Source organism: Eleutherodactylus coqui, chromosome 4, assembly GCF_035609145.1.
Source record: "Eleutherodactylus coqui strain aEleCoq1 chromosome 4, aEleCoq1.hap1, whole genome shotgun sequence".
Lineage (NCBI taxonomy): Eukaryota > Metazoa > Chordata > Amphibia > Anura > Eleutherodactylidae > Eleutherodactylus > Eleutherodactylus coqui.
The window spans coordinates 137,865,626-137,890,325 of NC_089840.1; the positions used below are offsets into that span (position 1 = coordinate 137,865,626).

General features: G+C 46.0%; 2 protein-coding genes and 1 long non-coding RNA gene across 4 annotated transcripts in view; 1 reads left to right on the forward strand and 2 right to left on the reverse strand.

Moving 5' to 3' along the window:
- PM20D1 (peptidase M20 domain containing 1) overlaps positions 1-5,206 on the reverse strand; it is a 52,188-nt gene extending 46,982 nt beyond the window's left edge. Inside the window, exon 1 of the mRNA XM_066600185.1 lies at positions 4,949-5,206. Coding sequence (XP_066456282.1) covers positions 4,949-5,144 — 196 coding nt within the window. The 5' untranslated portion in view covers positions 5,145-5,206. The remainder of the gene's footprint in view (positions 1-4,948) is intronic.
- A 6,394-nt stretch (positions 5,207-11,600) lies between these two features.
- On the forward strand, positions 11,601-24,510 carry LOC136625735 (uncharacterized). Of its 2 annotated transcripts, none has more exons than XR_010792573.1 (3): positions 11,601-11,720; positions 15,793-15,959; positions 24,221-24,510. It is a non-coding gene; the product is annotated as an uncharacterized lncRNA (long non-coding RNA). The 2 variants fall into 2 exon arrangements; XR_010792572.1 differs by lacking the exon at positions 24,221-24,510 and adding an exon at positions 22,296-22,321.
- Positions 19,168-24,700, reverse strand: part of SLC26A9 (solute carrier family 26 member 9) — a 91,278-nt gene continuing 85,745 nt past the window's right edge. Inside the window, exon 21 of the mRNA XM_066600186.1 lies at positions 19,168-20,088. Within this exon, the coding sequence (XP_066456283.1) occupies positions 20,041-20,088 (48 nt within the window). The 3' untranslated portion in view covers positions 19,168-20,040. The remainder of the gene's footprint in view (positions 20,089-24,700) is intronic.

Sequence of the window (24,700 nt, forward strand, 5' to 3'; positions counted from 1 at the left end):
ATTCTATCATTGGAAGCGGAGAACTCCACACCTCCATATGTCTTGGCCTGGGAGAGGGAGTTGGGGATGTCATTTACACCTGAACAGTTAACAAAAATCTACACTTACACGCATAAGTCCTCCATTTCAAGCAAGATTCAGGAAACAGGATTCAAAATTCTCTCTCGCTGGTACAGGGTGCCCTCCCGGTTACATAACATGTTCCCTGCAGTATCCCCACTTTGTTGGAGATGCGGTGCTGGCAAGGGGACTTTATTACACATTTTCTGGGACTGCCCGGTGCTGATGGGTTTTTGGTCCGAGTTGTGGCGTATTGCCTCCAAATTCACGGACTTCGCTCTGCCAAAATCACCCGCATTCTTCCTCCTGCATCTCAGTGACATCCCAGAGTATACCTACAGGTGCTCGGTGGTGAGACACCTGGTAAACGCAGCGAGGGCCTGTGTCCCAAAACTTTAGAGACAAACACTACCACCCTCCATTTCATTGTGGTTTCATCTTATATGTGAGATCAGAGAGATGGAAGAGCTCACAGCATCACTCAAAGACGCTCATGAAAAGTTTGCCAAAACGTGGCATCATTGGCTGGAGTTCCAAAACTCTGATGAATATAAGAATCTCTCTGGATAGAACGTTAGGTAGCTTTTCCAACAGGGGTTCTCAGCCAGTTAATAAATCCTTCACTTCTACGCCTTATATGCCTTCGCTTACGGAACATAGGGACCTGTATTTGTTTTTCTCTCCCCCCCTTTTTTTTTGTTGTCTTATCCGTCTTTGTCTTCTTGCTTTTCCCTCCCCCTCAAACCTTCTATGTTCCCTTTCCTTACCCTTGCTGCAAGTTAAGGTACATATGGTCAGGACCTACCTGGTCCCATATTGTGACTGATATTTTGGAATGTTAAAGATGTATGTACACATATGTTTTGTTTTTGTATTTGGTAAATGTTGAATTGCAGTTTTATATGGTGTAGGGGGTCTTCAATGGAGACCAGTGCTGATGTTGCCTGAGTCCAAATTCAAAGGAAAGTTATAACGAGTACCCGGAGAACCATGAGAACCCACTACACACACAACATAGTGGGTCAAAATGAATTCTGCTTTATTAGGAGAAACACACAGCTTAAATAGGCCGTCGCCCGCTCAGGGTGCGACGTTGAAGAATTACTTAATCAGGTGATTAGTTTGAAAAACAGAATATTAGCACATTTCATTCTTGCAAAAACAATTTATCTTGACAAAGCACATCTGCTGAGTTCCGGCGCAGTTCGGGCGTATCCGGCCACAACCTTGAAATGTCAGTAGAAAACTTATCTACTTAGTTCTTTGTGTCTTATCACAATGTCTGTAATGCAAGGTCCGGACAAAATGAGCAACTTCTAAGTTCCTTATTTTCTATGTCATGTCAGCATTAGGAGTTACTTTAGAAACAAGATTAACCCTTAAAGGGGTTGTCCCGCGCCGAAACGGCTTTTTTTTTTTTTCAATAGGCCCCCCGTTCGGCGCGAGACAAACCCGATGCAGGGGTAAAAAAAAAACAAACGGATAGTACTTACTTGAATCCCTGCGCTGCGGCGACTTCTTACTTACCTTGCTAAGATGGCCGCCGGGATCTTCACCCACGGTGGACCGCAGGTCTTCTCCCATGGTGCACCGTGGGCTATGTGCGTCCCATTGCCGATTCCAGCCTCCTGATTGGCTGGAATCGGCACACGTGATGGGGCGGAGCTACGAGGAGCAGCTCTCCGGCACGAGCGGCCCCATTCAGAAGGGAGAAGACCGGACTGCGCAAGCGCGTCTAATCGGGAGATTAGACGCTGAAATTAGACGGCACCATGGAGACGAGGACGCTAGCAACGGAACAGGTAAGTGAATAACTTCTGTATGGCTCATAATTAATGCACAATGTACATTACAAAGTGCATTAATATGGCCATACAGAAGTGTATAGACCCACTTGCTTTCGCGGGACAACCCCTTTAACAATGGAAAACTTATAAATAAAGAATTTTAAAAAAAAGATGCGATTTGTGATACAAAAGCACAATTTGCATCAGATTTACATCAGTTTTTTGTGTGCCTGGGTAAAAAAAGAAGTCCAAAATAAATAAAATCACATGCGGTTCCAATATTAAGAGGTCTTAAAGGGGTTGTCCCGCGAAAGCAAGTGGGGTTCAGCACTTCTGTATGGCCATATTAATGCACTTTGTAATGTACATTGTGCATTAAATATGAGCCATACAGAAGTTATTCACTTACCTGCTCCGTTGCTAGCGTCCCCGTCTCTATGGTGCCGTCTAATCTTCAGCGTCTAATCGCCCGATTAGACGCGCTTGCGCAGTCCGGTCTTCTCCCTTCTGAATGGGGCCGCTCGTGCTGGAGAGCTGCTCCTCGTAGCTCCGCCCCGTCACGTGTGCCGATTCCAGCCAATCAGGAGGCTGGAATCGGCAATGGAACGCACAGAGCCCACGGTGCACCATGGGAGAAGACCTGCGGTCCACCGTGGGTGAAGATCCCGGCGGCCATCTTCGCAAGGTAAGTAAGAAGTCACCGGAGCGCGGGGATTCGGGTAAGTACTATCCGGTTCTTTTTTTAAACCCCTGCATCGGGTTGGTCTCGCGCCGAACGGGGGGGCTATTGAAAAAAAAACAAAAACGTTTCGGCGCGGGACCCCCTTTAAAAACGAAATGAGATGGCATGAGAGTAGAATACATTTTTTAGTGCCACCATGGAAAATAACGGGTGATTATCGAACAAAGGTCATCCAGAAGCAGGACACCCAGCAACTGTTCAATCTGATGGGTCGCAGCTAAAGAATAAGTTGCTTGTGTGAATTAACCCACTTAAATGACGGGTTATTTCCCAGGTGAGCGCCGTCCATCCTGGAGGGGGAAATCGCCTGTGTGAATGCAATCGAAGACTGTTTTCACGCGGCTGAGAAAATCGTGCAATTTTTTTGCGTGTTGCGAGATGCGCAAATCTCGTACAAATATGAACCCCATTCTTTTGAATGGCGTCATACACATGAAGTGGGGTAGAAAAATACAGCCCATCTTTTTTCATCATCTTTGGATGTTCCCTCCGAACGCCTTGCATCGCATTGCCCAGTGTTTTCAATGGGACGGGCACGGCATCGAGGCGCACGCAGGCACAAGCTTTACCCATTGAAAACAATAAAAAAACATTCCGCAATCCTCCGCCGCGGCTTTTGGATCACTACTTTCTTGAAGAGATGTGAGGCGGTTTTTACAGTTAAACGTCTCGCATCTGCAGAGACATCACGTTTGTGAGCGCACTATTGGGCCGAGTTACACGACTTTATATACTTGCTCGGGTGAAATTTGTCTCAGGCTTCGTGTCCGCGGCGTATCAGTAAGGCCTCATGTCCACGGGAAAAATTCATTTTAAAGAATCCGCGAGGGTCCCTGCGTGTGTGATCCGCGCCCATAGAGCATCATTGGGCATCCGCAGGTATTTAATTACTAGTCACTTTCCCCCGGTGTGCGGATCGCACGCGCTGGAAAACAACTGCAGCATGCTCCATTTTCTGCACACAGACGGCTTCCACTGAAGTCAATAGAAGCCGTCCAATCCACGGACGCAGCTGACACTGCGTGTGTCCGCAGATCCACGGGAAAGCATGACATTTAAAAAATAAAAAGAAGAAAGCACAGTGCATGCGTTCAGCAGCCACCGGCATGCCAAGCACATCCGTTGTGCAGAATAAAGAAGATGTGGCCGCGATGGAGGAGACCCGCGCCGCGTCCAGACAGGTGAGTATAATGTATTCTCTGGCCTCATGTCTGCGGGTCGGGTGGAATCCGCAGCAGGATTCTGCACGGGGAAACCGTGCGGGCCCGTGGACAGGAGGCCTAAACACTGCGGGTCTTTGTGATGCCAGCTGTGCCAGCGTGTACTGTGCATCGCCATGTATCTCACAGACGCACAGTGTGACCGTTTTGTTTTTTTGATTCCCCGCTCTATTTCATAGCGGGGTTGCGTAAAAATTGTCACCCATATGCAATGTATTGCGCGTGGACAGCGTTACACACACCGCCTACACCAATGTACGGGGCTCACGCTGCGCGGTACGCAGAGAAATGGAGCATGCTGCCATCTCGTCCTCGTGCGTGCCTACACACACATCTGCATGGATCAATGAGAGTCCACTGACCTTCACCGACTCCATTCATCGTGCATCACGCAGCCGTGCAACGCACGCGTAATACTTGGTGAAAAACCGCCCATGGACATGAGCGCTCATGCCTCAGACACAGTCGCCGTGTAAGGCCCCGCACGGGGAATCCGGACCTGGCGGCAGCAGCAGCGTCCGCGCATACCGGCTTCCTTGAATCTTCATCTGCACTGCAGGTGATTCGCACGGCTCGCCATCGGACATGCGCAGTACAGAGATATATATATTTTTTAAACTCCTGCTTTTCTTGCTTCATCTCCCAGTGATGACATGGGGAATCCGCGACCATTCCACAATTGTCAATTGCGGAAGGGCTGCAGATCAGACGACTTCCATTGACTTGAGTGGAAGCCGTCCGCGCAGAATCCACGCAAAAATGCAGCATGTTGTGATTTTTCCTCTGCAAGTTAAAATCCGCAATCAGCTTCCGCTCGTGTGCGGAAAGAAGGACTTTTCCACCGCATGCTACAGGCGGCGTTAGCTGCAGCATCCGGAGGCGGTCGCCTGCTGCGGATTTCGCAATTCAAAATCGCGCATGTGCGTTCACCCTGGGAGGCTGGAAGGAGCTCCACTGCACGCCTGTCCGTGTGCGCTCCGATACACGCACCGCCCAACCTGTTGTCTGAGTGATACATCTACTGCTGGTAGAACAGTAGAGCCCGCACACCGGCCATATGGCTATGGGTATATAATAAAGCCCATTTACAGGATATACCTTCCATCTATACAGCACATGTCTGCCCTGCCCCCTCTCACCTACTAGCGCCCGCCTCAGCTGCTGCCGCTCTTCTTGTGTGAGCCGGACGGCTGTCCCCGCTGGCCCCTGCCAGGTGAGCTGCCTGCTGGGCAGGGTGTAGGTCCGCAGAAGCAGGGCGGCCACCAGGACCCCCACTAGCACCAACAGCAGCGCCAGCATGGCGCCCCCTACCGCTCTCCAGGGGGATCTAGCCATCCCGAGCAGTCCTGCCGTCTCACTTCACAGACACCGACTGCAAAGCGTCATGGGAGGTGTAGTCCGCAGCGCGGCGCCCTCCTCGGGTCATGTGACTGACAGACGGCGGCCTCCTCCCGTTGCTATGGCGCTCAGTGTCACTGGGATTATATGCGATAATATTCTCACAAACGTCCACAGAATAAAATAAACTGTAGATAAGCCGGCTGCCCCGAGCGACCAATCAGAGCCGAGCTCTCATGTACCCGGCGCGGGGCAGACGATGAGAGCTGGAAGCTGATTGGTTGTTGTGTGTCGCGGCTGCGCTCACATCGTCCAGCATGTCACATGATCTAGTGTTCTAGGGGCTTATTCACAATTTCACACAAAACGTACAAATATGAACTGTGTTCTTTTGAATGGACTTATGCACATGAGCGATTTTCTTTTCCTCGCAGCGATGCTAGGAGGATAAAGATGGCAGCACATTCTATTACTGGGCGTCCCGACGAATGCTGCGCTCATTGTTTTCAGTGAGACTTTACAAGCCATGGCATGGCCCTTGTATGCGGTGCGATGTGTGGTTTCCCAGTGATATCAATGGTAAACACTAGCGATCCACTGACGCGCCGGAAACGCACGCCTGAGGAGCGCAATTTCACAGAAGTGATGCAAAGAGTTTTTAAATCAAAATCATCTCGCATCCACGTGAAAAATGCACGCCGGCAAGCGAGTTTCTCGGCCCAATATCACGCTCGCCTGTGTGTATGCAACCTAACATGTATGAAACGGTTTATTCGCGGGCAGGTTTTACGCCCGAGTTCCGCCCGATATGGATGGAAGCAGGCAGTGTCAAGAACACATTAATGTTTATTCAAGGAAATGCTTTTTCTCCCCAGCGTCTAATAATCGCCATATGTCCTAATTTTGGGGAATTCTTCACCAGAAATGACCCATCATTTGTTATGGGATTTTTTTTTTTAACCGCATTCGCGCTCGCATGCCATGCAGTTTTAAGCGTTGAAAACTATCAGACGCACTTGCGATTTTTTTTCACGCTCATGAAAATGCAAATACACGGATGCGACATGTTTTATAAACAAAAGCGCATTGTGCGCGCATCCAGAGTCACAGTTGTACAAGAGCGTTATCAGTCAGGGCGTAGTTTTGCGTGTTTTTGCATGCGCAGTACGCAGACAACACCCATTGATGTAAGTAGCTTCGCTCACATTCCATTTTTTGCGCTCGCATTTCTCAGCCTTGGGTAATAGGGTCTGAGTGCACGTGTTGTTACATTCAGTGCACGTTGTGCGCCGTTACTTTCCTAATAGGACTGTTCTTCGCCTTGAGGGCTCCTTCACACGGAAAATGTGTGAATCCATTGTTGTCAGTGGGCTCTATTCTCTGCGCATTGTGAGCGCAAATTGTGCAAAATACGCGTGCAAATACGACCGTGTGGAGGAGCCCTAATACTCCCATAATTCTCAATCACTTATCCCGCATGCACACGACCCCCGCATACCTGTCCTGATTCTATTCTTCTGTGCTTCCGATGTGCCGCCCACATCCTGCCCCTTGTCCATAGCCATCAATGGGAGGAGGCGGGGCGGACTGATGCTTAGCTCCACCCCCGGCCCCTCCGATTGCACAGAACGAGCGGGGAGAAATGAGAGGTGAGCCTGCACTGGGTGGAGGAGAACAGAGAGGGAGGGAGTTTAGCAGCCATGCTACTAAACTCCCCCCCACCTACGGCTGCTGCCATGTGCTCCCATAGAAGCCGATGCAGCGGCTGAACGTATTCCGGCCCAAACATGGTTCCAGGACCATCTTTTGGGCCCAATGTTAAAACGCCTGGCGCTATGTTGGCCTGGCCGGGCGCTTTTACATCTCAGGAATACAGCCATGTGATCTGATGTATTGGAATCCAATGCAGCAGATCACAGTGTATATCAGCTGGCTCATGTGAAAGAAGCCTAACATAAGTAGATACAGTCTGCATTCCTGTGTATCTAATCCTTTCCTGTGTGATACCGTCTCTCAACTTGTGGCTTCTTTCCCACAAAGCGTATAACGGCCGGCCAATATACGCTACGTTGGGATAGCTAAAACTGGTGAACGGGCGCACAAATCAAGCGTTTGTGCGCCCCTTCAGAAGGCATGGGTCCCGGCACATATAAGCCAAGACTACCATGCCGTCACCCCTTTTCCTTCCCTCACCATCGCAGGCTCACCTGTCCTCTCTTCCCTCTCTCTCCTTCTAGTTCTTTGCAATGATAGGGAGCAGGACTGGGGCCGAGCTAAGAACCATCATGTCCCACCTACTATTGATGGCTATGGACAAAGCTTAGCTCCGCCCACATTCCACCCCTTGTCCACAGCCAGCAATGGGAGGAGGCGTGGTGGGCCACTGCTTAACTCTGCCCCACTCCCGCCCCCTCCCATTGCAGAGAGCCAGCGGGGAGGAGAGGACAGGTGAGCCTGCATAGGAGGAGGAGAGTGGAGGGAGGGAGTTTAGCAGCCAAACTAAACTCTGTCTCACCTGCGCCTACTGCCATGGGCTCCCATAGAAGCCCATGCAGCGGCCGACGTATTCCGGCCCAAAAGATAGTTCCAGAACTATCTTTTGGGCCCGAGGTAAAAACGCCCGGCGCTATATTGACCTGGCTGGGCGCTTTTACATCTTAGGAATTCAGCCATGTGATCTGATGCATTGAAATATAATGCAGCAGATCACAGCGTATATCAGTCGGCCGTAAAAAAAGGCCAGCTGATATACGCTTGTGGGAAAGCAGCCTGTTATCTGATGAACACTGTGTAAAGGTCCATTTAGACACAACGATTATTGCTCAAAATTTGCTCAAAAGCAATCTTTTTAGCGATAATCATGTGTATTTACACGCCAAGATGATCGCTCAAAATTCACTTAAACGGCAGTGACAGCTTTAAGCGTTCACTTTGCATAAGCTCTTAAGTAGCTGATTATCTACTTAAGAGCTTATTAGTGTGTAAATGAAGGCTCTCGCTGTATACAGAAGACAGCGGGAGCACTGTCTTCTGTATACAGCTGCTGTGCTCTCGGAGCTCTCAGGTGGTATCCAGCTTAGCGGGGTATACAGAAGACAGCTGGAGCGCCGTCTTCTGTATACAGCTGCTGTGTTCTCAGGGCGCTCAGCTGGTATCCAGCTGAGCGGGGTATACAGAAGGCAGCTGGAGTGCTGTCTTCTGTGTACAGCTGCGGTGTTCTTGGAGCACTTAGATGATGTACAGCTGAGCGCTCCGAGCTAGTTATACAGAAGACAGCTGGAGCGCTGTCTTCTGTATACAGCTCCTTTCTTCTCCACGCTCTCAGCTGATGTCCCGCTGAGAACTGCCAGTGAGATACCAGCTGATAGAATCTTATCAGCACAGCCGGCTGACATATCAGCCTGTGCTGCTGATAAGAGTCATCACTCATTTCTAGAAAACTAGAAGTGAGTGATGAACGAACAGTGTACGAACTGTGAACGATGGGCAGCCGTTTAGACGCAACGGTTATCGCTCAAAAGACGGCTTTTGAGCGAATCTTGAGCGATAATCGTTGGGTCCAAATGGGCCTTAACTGGATACCAAGAAGATTGCGATCCCCCACTGACCCCCTCTCTGTCCCTCTGCCTCTCTCTGTATGGCCCTCCCACCTTTTTGTGCAAAACTGGTTTCTTTGTGTAATGCAAAGATAAGATGAACCAAACAGTGTTAGCTTTTAATAAGCCAAACTACTCAATATATAAAGCTCTGTATGTGATGTAATAAGGCAGTCAGAGATTTGGGAACACAGGGTTCCCTCTGACTAAATTGTGTTGACACAAATAAAGCTGTGTTCACTTCCTATGTCCCGGGTGTCTTGGCAGATGTCACATCATACATCAATACTGCTAGGCTTAAGGCCCATTCAGACAGGACAAATGTTGGGCAAACGATGCTCCACACTCGTCCCCGCACATACTAGCTCCCGTGTAGCTGCATGGAGCTAGTATCGCTAGCTCACAGCGGGGCGGCTGGACAAGATTTCTCTCCTCGCACTCCCCCGCTCCTCTCCATTGACATAACATAGCAGCTGTTGATCAGCAATCAGCTCATCATCCAACGTTTATGCAGCATAAATAATGGACAATGAGTTTATCGCTCAGTGTAAATAGCAGCTGTTCAGTACTGAACGGCCGTTATGTTAAGTCAATGGAGAGGGGCGGGGGAGCAAGAGGAGAAAAATCTTGTCCAGCTGCCCCGCTGTGAGCCAGCGACCTTAGCTCCCGGCAGGAGCACGGGAGCTAGTATGTGCGGGGACGGGTGTTGGGCATCGTTTGTCTGACATTCATCCCGTCTAAATGGGCCTTTAGGCCTCATGTCCACTGGTTAAATGTGATTTTAAATCCGCAGCGTGATCGGCGCCCCATAGGGATGCATTGGACACCCGCAGGCAGTTAAATACCTGCGGATGTCATTTTCCCTTCAGGCGCAGATTGCGTCTGCGGGAAAACACCTGCGGCATGCTGCATTTTTACTGTGGGTCTCCCATGGGGACGGCGGATCCGCGGAACCTCCGTACCCGAATTTCTGCTCTCCGGCGCGGTAGCGCGGGAGAGCAGGAGTTTTAAAAAAAATGGAGTGCCCGGCGCATGCGCGCGGCAAGCTGCCGGCGTGCCGAACACATCCGCCGGGCTGGAGAAAGAAGATCCGGCCGCGAGGGAGGGAAGATCCGCAGCGTCCGGACAGGTGAGTTTAATCTTATTTTTAGCCTCATGTCCGCGGGAAAGGAGGGACCCGCTGCGGGATTCTGCAAGGAGAATCCGCAGCGGGCCTGATTTTCCCCGTGGACATGAGGCCTTAGTCCTTCAGATTGCTTAATTTTCCTATTCTAATGTTAATTCACAGTGAAATGATCCATAGATCCCTTGATTATATACTGGGCTCCAGGGTCTTATATCTAATTTCCACCCGGGGAAGCTCCAATCATGAAAGGGCCGGTGTCTCTAATAAAGTGGCCATGCAGTATATAAGCTTTGACATTAGTGTGAACAAAGTATATTGAGAACACTAGTTTATAAATTGGAAGCTAAGCACTATTTTTCATTTTCAGAGGATGATGTACAAATCCAGACTTGTAATAACTTCAACAATAACCTCTACTGACCACCAGGGGATGCTAGAAATGCGGCCGTGATCCTGGCTGCACACACCGCATATAACATGCAGTACTTCTCTGTGAGTATTAAATATTTGTGAGCCACAACCAACTATACAACCTACAGCTCTGCATCTATTACAATCCAACCATCTGTTTTATGCTACATTCACATGAGCGAGCGCAATATCCTGCTGGCCAGGGTACATTTTTCACACCAATGCGAGGTGTTTTTCATTGAGAAATGCATCGCTTCTGTGAAATTGTAATCAGCAGGCGTGCTTCATGCACATCAGAGGTTCACAAGTGTTTCCCATTGATTTCAAAGGGAAACATCACATCGCACTGCCTTGTTTGCCATGCAATGTCTTTAAGGTCCCATTGAAGACAATGGGCGATGCGTTTCGAGGGAAACGCCAAAAAATAGAACATGCTGCGATATTTTCATCCTTATACTCGTTTGAAAAAGTCTATACAGAAGGATGGAGTTCATATTCATGTGTGTGTTGTGCGTCTTGAAAATCACGGTGACATAACAGGACAAAACAAAACCATTGATTTCAGTAGTTTAGTTTGCACTATTGTGATTCTCGCGTGTTAATACTACGTGCTAGAAAAGATAGACCTTGCCCTATCCGTCTTGCACATAGTTTTTCTATAGGGCAGGACCTATCTTCCCGCTTTTCTTTTCAAACTCACTAGCACGGATTTTGAATAGTCCGAAAAAAATCAACGACCCTGGTTCTGTAGGGGCGAGCGTATTAGTGCATGTGTCCAAGTGTTATTGGCCTTAAAGGGGTTCTGACATGAATAATTTTTTTATGCTTTAGCAGCCATTGTTCCCTGGTGTGCCTAATGGACCCAGGGAACCCATGGGTTAATGGCTGCTAAAGCATAAAAAGATAACACTTACCTTGTCTCCTGTTGTTGTTGACATCGGGGGGTCATCTCCCGGCAGCATATTAGCACTTTCTGCTTAGGTTAAGCAGCCTGACTAGAGCCACCTGATTGGTGCACGCTGTGCAGTCACGTGGTGCCGAAGAGCCAATCAGGTGGCTCTAATCAGCAGCGCTGCTTAACCTAAGCAGAAAGTGCTAGTATGCCTCCCGGCAGGCAGTCTTCTTTCTCCAGCAGCCGCGCCGCTCCGGGATCGCGCGCATGCGCAGTGGAGAGGTGCCCTCTGACAGGAGTCAGGACGGGCCGCGTCTCCACTGCGCATGCTCAGCACTCCGGAGTTCAGCCGGACGGACGGGCCGCCCACAGCAAGCACTGCTTGTGACATGCTTGCTGTGGCGGTCCGTCCGTTGACCTCGGAAGTGCCTGACGGACGGACCAGAGCAGGAAGCGGTCTTTTTGACCGCTCCTGCTCTGCTTTAAAGGCACAGAAGAAGATGCCGGCTGGAGGGGACATGCCTGGCGATCGGGCCAGGCCAGGCAAGGTGAGTACAATTTTTTTTTTTTCATGTCAGAACCCCTTTAATGCGGTTTTCAATTAAAACATTATTGATGACCTATCCTCAGGTTGTTTGGCTGGGGGCTTGCTGACATGGCCCTAGCCGATTAACTATTGATGATAGGTTTTCATAGAGAAACCCCTTAAAGGTGTTCTTGCCCCTTAACCCCTTGAGGACTTGTCATCTTTTGTCCCCTTGTTCCAAGAGCTATTAATCTATATATATAAAGTTGAAAGCCCTCACTGACTCATTGACTCACTCACTGACTCACTCACTCACTGACTGACTGACTCGCCAAAAGTTCTCCAACTTCCCGATGTCGTAGAAACATGAAATTTGGCGCAAGCATAGATTATCTCCAAAATAGGAAAATAAATTGGGTCCCAACTCGATTATTCAATTCTAGCGCAAAAGAATTGGCGTCGAAATTTAACGTCCATAATCTAAATCACTCACTTCCCAATGTCATAGAAACGGGAAATTTGGCACGAGCATTGATTATGTCATAAATAGGAAAAGTTAATAGGTCCCAACTCGATTGTTCAATTCTATGCGCAAAAGAATTGGCGTCCAAATTTTACGTACGGAATCTAAGTCTCTCACTTCCCGGTGTCATAGAAATGTGAAATTTGGCAGGAGCATTGATTATGTCATAAATAGGAAAAGCTAATGGGTCCCAACTCGATTATTCAATTCTATGTGCAAAAGAATTAGCGTCCAAATTTTATGTACAGAATGTAATTTTCTCACTTTCCGGTGTCATAGAAACGTGAAATTTGGCAGGAGCATTGATTATGTCATAAATAGGAAAAGCTACTGGGTCCCAACTCGATTATTCAATTCTATGCGCAAAAGAATTAGCGTCCAAATTTTACGTACGGAATGTAATTTTCTCACTTTCCGGTGTCATAGAAGCGGAAAATTTGGCACGAGCATTGATTATGTCATAAATAGGAAAAGCTAATGGGTCCCAACTCGATTATTCAATTCTATGCGCAAAAGAATTAGCGTCCAAATTTTACGTACGGAATGCATTTTTCTCACTTTCTGGTGTCATAGAAGCGGAAAATTTGGCACGAGCATTGATTATGTCATAAATAGGAAAAGCTAATAGGTCCCAACTCGATTATTCAATTCTATGCGCAAAAGAATTAGCGTCCAAATTTTACGAACGGAATGCATTTTTCTCACTGTACGGTGTCATAGAAACGTAAAATTTGGCACGAGCATTGATTATGTCATAAATAGGAAAAGCTAATGGGTCCCAACTCGATTATTCAATTCTATGCGCAAAAGAATTAGCGTCCAAATTTTACGAACGGATTGTAATTTTCTCACTTTCCGGTGTCATAGAAACGCAAAATTTGGCGCGAGCATTGATTATGTCATAAATAGGAAAAGCTAATGGGTCCCAACTCGATTATTCAATTCTATGCGCAAAAGAATTAGCGTCCAAATTTTACGTACGGAATGTAATTTTCTCACTTTCCGGTGTCATAGAAGCGGGAAATTTGGCACGAGCATTGATTATGTCATAAATAGGAAAAGCTAATGGGTCCCAACTCGATTATTCAATTCTATGCGCAAAAGAATTAGCGTCCAAATTTTACGTACGGAATGTAATTTTCTCACTTTCCGGTGTCATAGAAACGTGAAATTTGGCACGAGCATTGATTATGTCATAAATAGGAAAAGCTAATGGGTCCCAACTCGATTATTCAATTCTATGCGCAAGTGAATTAGCGTCCAAATTTTACGAACGGATTGTAATTTTCTCACTTTCCGGTGTCATAGAAACGCAAAATTTGGCGCGAGCATTGATTATGTCATAAATAGGAAAAGCTAATGGGTCCCAACTCGATTATTCAATTCTATGCGCAAAAGAATTAGCGTCCAAATTTTACGTACGGAATGTAATTTTCTCACTTTCCGGTGTCATAGAAACGTAAAATTTGGCACGAGCATTGATTATGTCATAAATAGGAAAAGCTAATGGGTCCCAACTCGATTATTCAATTCTATGCGCAAAAGAATTAGCGTCCAAATTTTACGTACGGAATGCATTTTTCTCACTTTCCGGTGTCATAGAAACGCAAAATTTGGCGCGAGCATTGATTATGTCATAAATAGGAAAAGCTAATGGGTCCCAACTCGATTATTCAATTCTATGCGCAAAAGAATTAGCGTCCAAATTTTACGTACGGAATGTAATTTTCTCACTTTCCGGTGTCATAGAAACGTGAAATTTGGCATGAGCATTGATTACGTCATAAATAGGAAAAGCTAATGGGTCCCAACTCGATTTTTCAATTCTATGCGCAAAAGAATTAGCGTCCAAATTTTACATATGGAATCTAATTCTCTCACTTCCTGATGTCATTTTATATAAAGGAAACGTCGCATGGTTACCTCCCAGTGGTGTTTCTTGGGTAACGCAGAGAACTATGCAAATTGGTGAACATATGTTTTTCCGGTATCTCTAAAGTAACCACGACTTCATAAGATTTTCCGTGTGAACACCAGATAAACGCCAGTACCTAATTAACTCGGGCGAAGCCGGGTATATCAGCTAGTAATTTATAAAAATGAGAAGGACCTCACAGAGAGAAAGCATATGGATGCTCAATTAGTACAATAAGCACCATAGTCTACCAATTTAATTGGCCCACAAGATGGCACTACAGTAGGGGAGTGATTGCACAGTGCCAATCGATATGGATATTCCGTACTCTTATTTTACTCTACGGTCAACCTGGGGGCCATGGTGACTATTCCATCAGTAGGAGGTGGCCAGCCGGGAATATGATGCTGTCATGTCCAATCTTAGATCAGACTTAGAGTTCATTCACACGACCATGTGCATAAAACGCTGTGTGGATCACACAGCGTTTTACCGGCCTGGGGAGCCGACGATTAGCCAGCTATTGCTGCGTATGGTCAGCAAGTGCGCTGCGCATCACAACATATCTCATGTACGCTGTCATGCGTAGTTTGACTTGTTTCTTTTTTTCTTAAACTCATATCGGCATTGTGTATGTATCGTCGCCCATATGCAATGTATTGCGCATGTACAGCATTACATACCCTACCCATAGAAAACAATAGGGCTGTTTGTGTGTGATATGCGGTGAAATAGAACATGCTGTGAACTTTTCAAGCCCAAGAGTCCCAAGCAAAGGCCAAGATCCAAGGGTCTATAGAGAGATTCACTGGCTGGACCCAACTCCGATTCTCCCACGCCAAGTTGGACAACACTTGCGAATCACAGTCAGTCCCATGCAACCATTACAGCCACAACTGATATCTGCTGTCCTTTTTTCACCAAACGTCTTACAAGAGACATGCTAAGCAACCCCAATTTTAGTTTCTGGGCTGCCATTAAAGTTGCCCATGCAGTGCCATACTCCATTATCCCCACCCATGAAGAATAGAGCTCACGCTGCATGGTACACTGAGAAATAGTGCATGCTGCAATCTTTTTCTTGCGTGTACCGACACGCAGTGTTTACAAGCTAATGTGAACGGATCAATGAAAGTACTCCATTTACTGCGTGTCACGCATTACGGCCGTAATACGTGCCTAAATCACGGTCATGTGAATGAACCCTTAGACAAAGATTAAGATAAGCCAGCACGAATGAGCAATAGAATATCTGTATGCACGTAGGCATCTACATAGTAAATAGTGTATAAGGGCTCCTTCAGATGAACGGACTTGCGTGCATTTTTGCGCGTGTAAAATATACGCACAAGATGTCAGTGGGATCTTTTACATTAATGATTTGGTTTTGCCCAAAAAATAGAACCTTCTCTATTTTCCTGCACATTTTCACACTAAATGTCCCAAAGAAGTCTATGTGAGGTGTGCAAATGCGCATGCAATACGCAAAGGGATGCGTGAAACATTGCGCAAACCCACAGGGAAAAGAACATATCTGGATCTCATTAGTCTAAATAGCCTTATAAAACAGGGTGGGGGGAGGTTGTTGCGCATATATATGAACATTCTCTGCATGTTGCGCTGAAACGTGCATATTTTTTATATGCTTATTTGAAGGAGCCCTAAGATGGGCTTGAGAATACATTGAGCAGGAAGCTTGCCTACAGACCTGACGAGGTGCCTGGGACCCGTACCTGATGTAGACGTGACTCCAGCCTCAATGGAAATCAAGGGCCTTCCCCGTCTGATGTGCTGGCGAGGATGTAGACAATTACGGCTGATCGGTGATGTATTCTGTTATGTCTATATCCATTCTATGACTCCTACATTACAAGGCTGTGATTGCATGAATATAACCACGTCCGAGACATTTTTATATCGGTATCCTGACTTGGTAAAACAGGCAGAGGTTGTTTTTAGGGAGTTTCAGTAAAAATTTCAAGTTTTATATGCCGAGGAGATGGATTTTTTCTGTTTTTCAAGTTTATTTCAGTGCCAACTCCTATACTGTTGATGTGTCTGCTGTTTAAGCTCAGTGAAACTTTCATTTGTCCATGAAAAGGATTTTTAGGGGCAGCACTGGCTGTCAGTGTCGCCCTGACCCCTGTGTAGTGTCCGGCACTTGTAATTGTAAGCGCAGTGCTCATTGAAATCAATGAGAGCTGCGCCTGCAATTATGGATGCCTGCCATTACACAGGGGAAGGATCAACAGCTTCCGCTCCAAACTAGGGTAGCCACCTTTGTCACGAAAAAATACCGGCCATGGTAAAAATGGGGCGTGGCTTATTAGGGCATATTATTTGACCTCTGGGCACCCGGTTGGCTCGCCTCGCTGGCTGCTGCATCACTTGACATAGTGGCCCCAGTTGAAATAGCGATCCCCACAGTGGCCCCAGTAGAAATAGCGACCCCCACAGTAATATTAACCTCACAATAATATTAACCCCCCCTCAGTAATATTATTAACCCCACAATAATAGTAACCCCCAATAGCAATATTAACCCCCCCTCAGCAATAGTAGTAACCCCCCCCCATCAGCAATAGTAGTAACCCTCTCAGTAGTAATAGTTCCCCCCAGCCCATATACTCTGATTGGCTAGTCAGTGCCAGTGTCAGCCAAGGAAAGCCGGCGCTGGGTTAACCAATCACAGCCATTCGGAGCATCATCTTTGCTGGAGGTGGGGAATTCAAGCCCCGCTTCCAGAAAGAAATGCTCTGCCGGCACGGAGGACATCGCGGCAGCCTGCAGGAGCGATGGGGACCAACAAGTGCACTAGAATGCCGGCAGGTGAGTATTAGACCTGCCCCTGTGTGATTACCAACAGGGAGCTGCGGCACCCTGGTTGTGAATCACTGAGAATACCAGCCTCAATGTCAGATGGACGGTCGGGGCTGGTATTCAAAAATACTGGCCTGTAATATGGCCAGTAAAAAAAAAAATTACTGGCACTGGCCTGGCGGCCAAAATACCAGCCAGGTCGGTGAATTATCAGCCTGGTGACAACCAGCGCTGCCTGGAAAATCCCTTTAATCAGAGCTGCTATCAGGAGAAAAGGCAAACACAATCCTGGGATGTATTAAGAGAAGCATAGAGTCTAGATCACATGAGGTCATTATCCCCTCTACTCTTCCTCAGTCAGACCTCATCTGGAATACTGTGTCCAGTTCTGGGCACTCCCCTTTAAAAAAAGACATAGACAAACTGGAGCAAGTTCAGAGAAGAGCTACCAGGATGGTAAGCGGTCTGCAAATCATGTCCTATGAAGAACAGTTAAAGGATCTGGGAATGTTTAGTTTGCAAAAACGAAGGCTGAGAGGAGACTTAATAGCTGTCTACAAATATCTGAAGGGCTGTCACAGTGCAGAGGGATCAGCCCTATTGTCATTTGTACAAGGAAAGACTAGAAGCAATGGGATGAAACTGAAAGGGAGGAGAAGCAAATTAGATATTAGACAGTGAGGGGATCAATGAGTGGAACAGGTTACCACAGGAGGTGGTGAGTTCTCCTTAAATGGAAGTCTTCAGAAGTTGGACAGACATCTGTCTGGGATGATTTAGTGAATCCTGCACTGAGTAAGGGGTTGGACCCGATGATCCTAGGGGTCCCTTCCAACTCTGCCATTCTATGATTCTATGAAGATTGCTGATGCTGGGTAGCATAATAAATGTGTCCTGTGCAGAACAGGTAGGTAAAATCCAGTCTGCCTTTTAATTAGAGATCCACAAGAGAGCCTGTATTATTGCAATGTTACCGTTTTGGCAGAAATATCACGGAATAATCGCATCAGGACCCCACGGCAATTCCACGGAAATTCCACAGCAATTCCACCTTGTGTGAACCAAGCCTAAGGCTTCTCTCACGCAGGCGTTTTTGTACAGCGTTTAGTGCTGCTTTTTCAGCACAGCGCTAAACGCTGTACAACGCACCTCATTTCAATGGGGCTGCTCACACAAGGCTGAAAACGCAGCATCTTCAACGCTGCGCTTTGACAGCATTGCATGTTCTATTTTGGTTTATTTGCCCTCTAGTTCTCCTGTTCCTTTCTAAATGTGAAATCCATACAAATCCTGTCCAAAATTAATAGTACAAGTGAATATAAGAAACATTGATCAGCAGAAAAAAATGTCTGTTTCTTCACTTATCCTCTCCTACCTTATTCACTCCTACCATCCCCTACCTCCTTAAAGAGTTCCTATCATTCTGGGTGTCTTTTCAGAATAAGCCATCATTTATGTGTACACAAGGAACAACATTATATATTGCCATTAAATGATTTATAATCTTGCATTTTTTAGCAGTTCTACCCCCTCTTTATGCTCAGTTGCTGTCAGTTTTCTCTGAATTTAGATCAAGAGTGGGTGAAAACTAAGTGTTATGACTACTATGATGTCACCGAGTCTCCCATACATAGCACGCATGTAGAGGAAATCCTGCTCCCCTATCTCTCCGTAGCCCATCTGCAGAAGCAGCAGTAGCATGAAGGGCATTATACAGCAGTACTGAACAGTGTTGCTGTGAATCCAGCACTGCAGTGAGATAGAAGACTTACTGGAACCTTCAGCAGCCTCTCTATATCTCTCTGCCCGTTTTCTCGCTGCAGCTGCTTCCCTATCCACTTTCCCTTTTCTCTCCATAGATTTCTATAGTCAGCTGTAACCTGATCTCTCAGTCTTCTCACTTCTGCGTACTGACTGATCAGTACAGGAGAAGAAATGGCTGATAAGTGGAAAAGGAGGCATATACTTGTGATAAAATACTGTACATTACGTTTCTAATCAGACGTACACTTTACTGCTCTGTAATGGAGGGTTGACTGCCACGGTTATAGAATATGTTAGCCGATCAAGTCTAAACCTGTGTTGAACCAAGTTAGAAGACAAAAGCAAAGTTAATTTCTACCTTGTAATACATTGTCTGAAATATATGTGTATAATAATGTATGCCGTGCCAGGACAATAACTAATTTCTGTCATTCTTGTAACCAGTAGTTTAATGTTTGCAATTTAACAATGGCATACACAGGGATCAACATCCACATGAAATAAATAACATTGTAGAAGTAACTTCTTCCTATATTTACATTACAAACACCGTGCGTATTATATCTTGACTGCAGCGTAGAGTGTTACAAGCTCCGCAGTTCTAGTGCCGATAGTCGTGAACCTTGGCCATTGACATTCATTGTACTGTATTAATTCTAGTACAAGATGGTGTATTCTTCACATCTGTGGATGATAGTAATCTGCTTGTAATCCCTGCAGCAGGAAGTAAGTTAAAGACTTTGATTTCTCAAAAGTGGTTTGATTTCAATCACTGGCATAAATATTAGGTCTGTACATTCATAGCTTGATTTGCAGAAAGCAGCATAAAATGATTATTTCTTACTTTGCGCTTGTTTTCAAAGTCAACATTTGTCCAAAGAACATCAAGTTTTTACATTGGAAATGTTCTGGTACATACATAGGTGAGTTCACTGAAAAGCACGTGTGGGGATTCCATTTTGCATGGTTCCTTTATTTCATGTATAAGAGATCCTTATGAGACATGGGTGAACTTTTCATTCACAACAGGCACATCAAAGCAGACTTTTTACCAGTATGAAGACTGAGGTACCATCGGGAAATGACTGTCCAAGCAGCTATCAGTTTCTGAGCATGAAACCATATCATGTCACCTGAGTCAGTTTGTTCCTTTCTTGGCTGAAAAGCAGCAGGCACTGTTGTCCCAGAGGCAAAAGGGAGGATTTTTTGGCTTGAACTGGATTCAGCAACTGTGCCTTGAAGTCCCCTGTTATCAACCAATGATTTTAGAAGGAATGGAGCATCGTTAGATCTGCAGGACACCACTATTCAGATAAGTCCTCACAATGCAGTTTGGAATTCCGCCTGGAACATACTGCCAAACATGGCCTGGAAATAAGATGAAAAATGAGAAAAGGCTCAAACAGTTCCAGCCAGGATTGTATTATAAGGAGAGCAAAAATGACAATTTCCCAGGAGTCTTCACCACCTTGGGACCAGAACCTCCAGGCCCCACCTAGAGTTATCCAGATTTGACATGGGAGTTTTAAAATTCTTAAAGGGCTTTTCCAATATAAATGTTTTCTTTAAAATCTGGTTCCCCAAGTGAAAAAAATAATAAACAAGCTCATATTCACAAATCTCCCACCAATGGCTCTGGGTCTGCTTGCTGACATTCTGGCTACAGGCTGCGGCAGCCAATGACAGAGCTCAGCGATCAATCGCTCAGCACTGTCATTGGCTGCAGCAGCCTGTGTTGTCCCATACATAGGCTGCTGCAGTGTGTAAACAACACGCCAGCGAGGAGCCACTAGGGGAAACTTGTGGGAAGCCGGGAGAGGAGTATAACTCGTTCATTATTTTTTCACATGGAGGACTTGATTTTAAAGAAAGCATTTATCTAAGAAAATCCCTTTAAGACTACTTCCAACAATAGGAGGTTAAAAGGTTTAAAGGGGCTTTCTAGAAGTGAAAGAAGTGTATAAAGGCAAAGAAATTCGTACACTTCTTTTGTGGCCGCTAGGATTAGAGCAGGAGCTCTGGTTCCAACTACTCTGATCTTGGAGGAAGCCGAGGCATTCATGTGCCGCTATGTATGGGACCACTGAGCCAAAGGCTTCAGGAGTCATGTGCTATTCGTCCCAAAAAATGGTGATGATAGTACAGTAAGAAGATTTCATTAAAGGGGTTGTCCCGCGCCGAAACGGGTTTTGTTTTTTTTTCAACCCCCCCCCCCCCCCCCCGTTCGGCGCGAGACAACCCCGATGCAGGGGTTAAAAAAGAACACCGGAGAGTGCTTACCTGAATCCCCGCGCTCCGGTGACTTCTTACTTACCTGCTGAAGATGGCCGCCGGGATCTTCTCTCTCCGTGGACCGCAGGGCTTCTGTGCGGTCCATTGCCGATTCCAGCCTCCTGATTGGCTGGAATCGGCACGTGACGGGGCGGAGCTACACTGAGCTACACGGAGCCCCATTGAGAACAGAAGAAGACCCGGACTGCGCAAGCGCGGCTAATTTGGCCATTAGACGGCGAAAATTTGTCGGCTCCATGGGAACGAGGACGCTAGCAACGGAGCAGGTAAGTGAAAAACTTCTTATAACTTCTGTATGGCTCATAATTAATGCACAATGTACATTACAAAGTGCATTAATATGGCCATACAGAAGTGTATAGACCCACTTGCTGCCGCGGGACAACCCCTTTAAATGAGGAGTATAACCAGCAGATAAATGCGTTTCAAGGATAGATGGTGAGTGCTTATGTTGCCATGCCAGCACGGACAATAAAGAAACTATGGGGAGAGGACCAGGTTGCTGGTGTAACTACTGGTATCTGAAATCTAGGTATATGTGGTCCTTTCCCAATAGTTTCCTTAGAGGCCGTGCTGGTATGGCAACATAAACACTCACCATAGCCATCCAGCATCTATGCCCCAACATTTACTGAAGAAGAGGTCTATCCTCAAAATGCGTTTTCAGCTGGTTATAGTCATTTAATAGAATCTTCTTATTGTACCATCATCACCCTTTTTTTGAGTCGTTTTTCTTTCATTTCCACTGAGTAATACTTTTTTTATGATCCTTGTACTTGAGTCAAATTCTCAGCATGTTGATAGTCCTTGTTTAATTTTTTTTTACATGGGCCAAGGATGGACTAATGAGATAAACGATCTCTAATGCCATCGTTAATTCCCCTAGGCTGGCTGTACATCTGCCTGTTCACACGGTGAGATGTACCACTGTTCAGCAAGAATTTTTATGCTCCCATAAACGAGCTGATCAGTCATCAAACAAGCGTTTGCTCATTCGTTGACTGATTGTTTGCCCCTTTACAAGGCCTGATTGTTGGGAGAATGAAAATTCAGAGGAACGCTCGGCCCATGGAATATAACAATTACTCCAGCTATGTTTGCACAGCCATTATCCATAGAGTAGCACCTTTTGTTTCCATTGGTTCCATCCATTTCTATAGAGTCCCAGAGGTCAGATCTACATTTAAACGTTTATCTAATTGGCAGGGCATTAAAGTCAATACAGATTTGTTATGGGACATTCTTTAAAGGGTTTTTCCTCAACTATTTTTTTGCACCTACAGTATCTACATGGCTGATTACCAGGGACCTCTGGCTACAGGCTGCGATCAATCGCTCAGCACTGTCATTGGCTGCAGCAGCCTGTGTTGTCCCATACATAGGCTGCTGCAGTGTGTAAACAACACGCCAGCGAGAAGCCACTAGGGGAAACTTGTGGGAAGCCGGGAGAGGAGTATAACTCGTTCATTATTTTTTCACATGGAGGACTTGATTTTAAAGAAAGCATTTATCTAAGAAAATCCCTTTAAGACTACTTCCAACAATAGGAGGTTAAAAGGTTTAAAGGGGCTTTCTAGAAGTGAAAGAAGTGTATAAAGGCAAGGAAATTCGTACACTTCTTTTGTGGCCGCTAGGATTAGAGCAGGAGCTCTGGTTCCAACTACTCTGATCTTGGAGGAAGCCGAGGCATTCATGTGCCGCTATGTATGGGACCACTGAGCCAAAGGCTTCAGGAGTCATGTGCTATTCGTCCCAAAAAATGGTGATGATAGTACAGTAAGAAGATTTCATTAAAGGGGTTGTCCCGCGCCGAAACGGGTTTTGTTTTTTTTTCAACCCCCCCCCCCCCCCCCCCGTTCGGCGCGAGACAACCCCGATGCAGGGGTTAAAAAAGAACACCGGAGAGTGCTTACCTGAATCCCCGCGCTCCGGTGACTTCTTACTTACCTGCTGAAGATGGCCGCCGGGATCTTCTCTCTCCGTGGACCGCAGGGCTTCTGTGCGGTCCATTGCCGATTCCAGCCTCCTGATTGGCTGGAATCGGCACGTGACGGGGCGGAGCTACACGGAGCTACACGGAGCCCCATTGAGAACAGAAGAAGACCCGGACTGCGCAAGCGCGGCTAATTTGGCCATTAGACGGCGAAAATTAGTCGGCTCCATGGGAACGAGGACGCTAGCAACGGAGCAGGTAAGTGAAAAACTTCTTATAACTTCTGTATGGCTCATAATTAATGCACAATGTACATTACAAAGTGCATTAATATGGCCATACAGAAGTGTATAGACCCACTTGCTGCCGCGGGACAACCCCTTTAAATGAGGAGTATAACCAGCAGATAAATGCGTTTCAAGGATAGATGGTGAGTGCTTATGTTGCCATGCCAGCACGGACAATAAAGAAACTATGGGGAGAGGACCAGGTTGCTGGTGTAACTACTGGTATCTGAAATCTAGGTATATGTGGTCCTTTCCCAATAGTTTCCTTAGAGGCCGTGCTGGTATGGCAACATAAACACTCACCATAGCCATCCAGCATCTATGCCCCAACATTTACTGAAGAAGAGGTCTATCCTCAAAATGCGTTTTCAGCTGGTTATAGTCATTTAATAGAATCTTCTTATTGTACCATCATCACCCTTTTTTTGAGTCGTTTTTCTTTCATTTCCACTGAGTAATACTTTTTTTATGATCCTTGTACTTGAGTCAAATTCTCAGCATGTTGATAGTCCTTGTTTAATTTTTTTTTACATGGGCCAAGGATGGACTAATGAGATAAACGATCTCTAATGCCATCGTTAATTCCCCTAGGCTGGCTGTACATCTGCCTGTTCACACGGTGAGATGTACCACTGTTCAGCAAGAATTTTTATGCTCCCATAAACGAGCTGATCAGTCATCAAACAAGCGTTTGCTCATTCGTTGACTGATTGTTTGCCCCTTTACAAGGCCTGATTGTTGGGAGAATGAAAATTCAGAGGAACGCTCGGCCCATGGAATATAACAATGACTCCAGCTATGTTTGCACAGCCATTATCCATAGAGTAGCACCTTTTGTTTCCATTGGTTCCATCCATTTCTATAGAGTCCCAGAGGTCAGATCTACATTTAAACGTTTATCTAATTGGCAGGGCATTAAAGTCAATACAGATTTGTTATGGGACATTCTTTAAAGGGTTTTTCCTCAACTATTTTTTTGCACCTACAGTATCTACATGGCTGATTACCAGGGACCTCCACAACCATTGGAACAGGGGTTCCGAACTCTTCATCCCTCATCAAAGTACAACTGCAATGAGAAGGAGTTTGAAAAGAATTGTGGTAAAACATGTGAGCTGCCACCCCATTGAAAGTCTGAGATATTCGAGTACAGCACTCAACTGTACATGCTGTGTGCAATATAAGACATGTTGAGAACTGAGTGTGGAAGGTTCTGTAACCATTTTGGTCAGCTAGCAGCCTTTTAAGTAGTTCACAGCCATTTTTCCTTGCAAATTCACATGATAAATTTTTTGGACGATTAAAATTATTTTTTTCCAAAATTGTAGCCATGGATTATTTTCCAGGTTGTTGTAGGTTAAACAGCACACCTCAATCAGTTATACAGTAAAGCAGCACAAGGCTCTTGAAATCTGATACTGTCACCTAGATTAAATTAAACAGTATCTCCTATTGAGATTATTTTCAC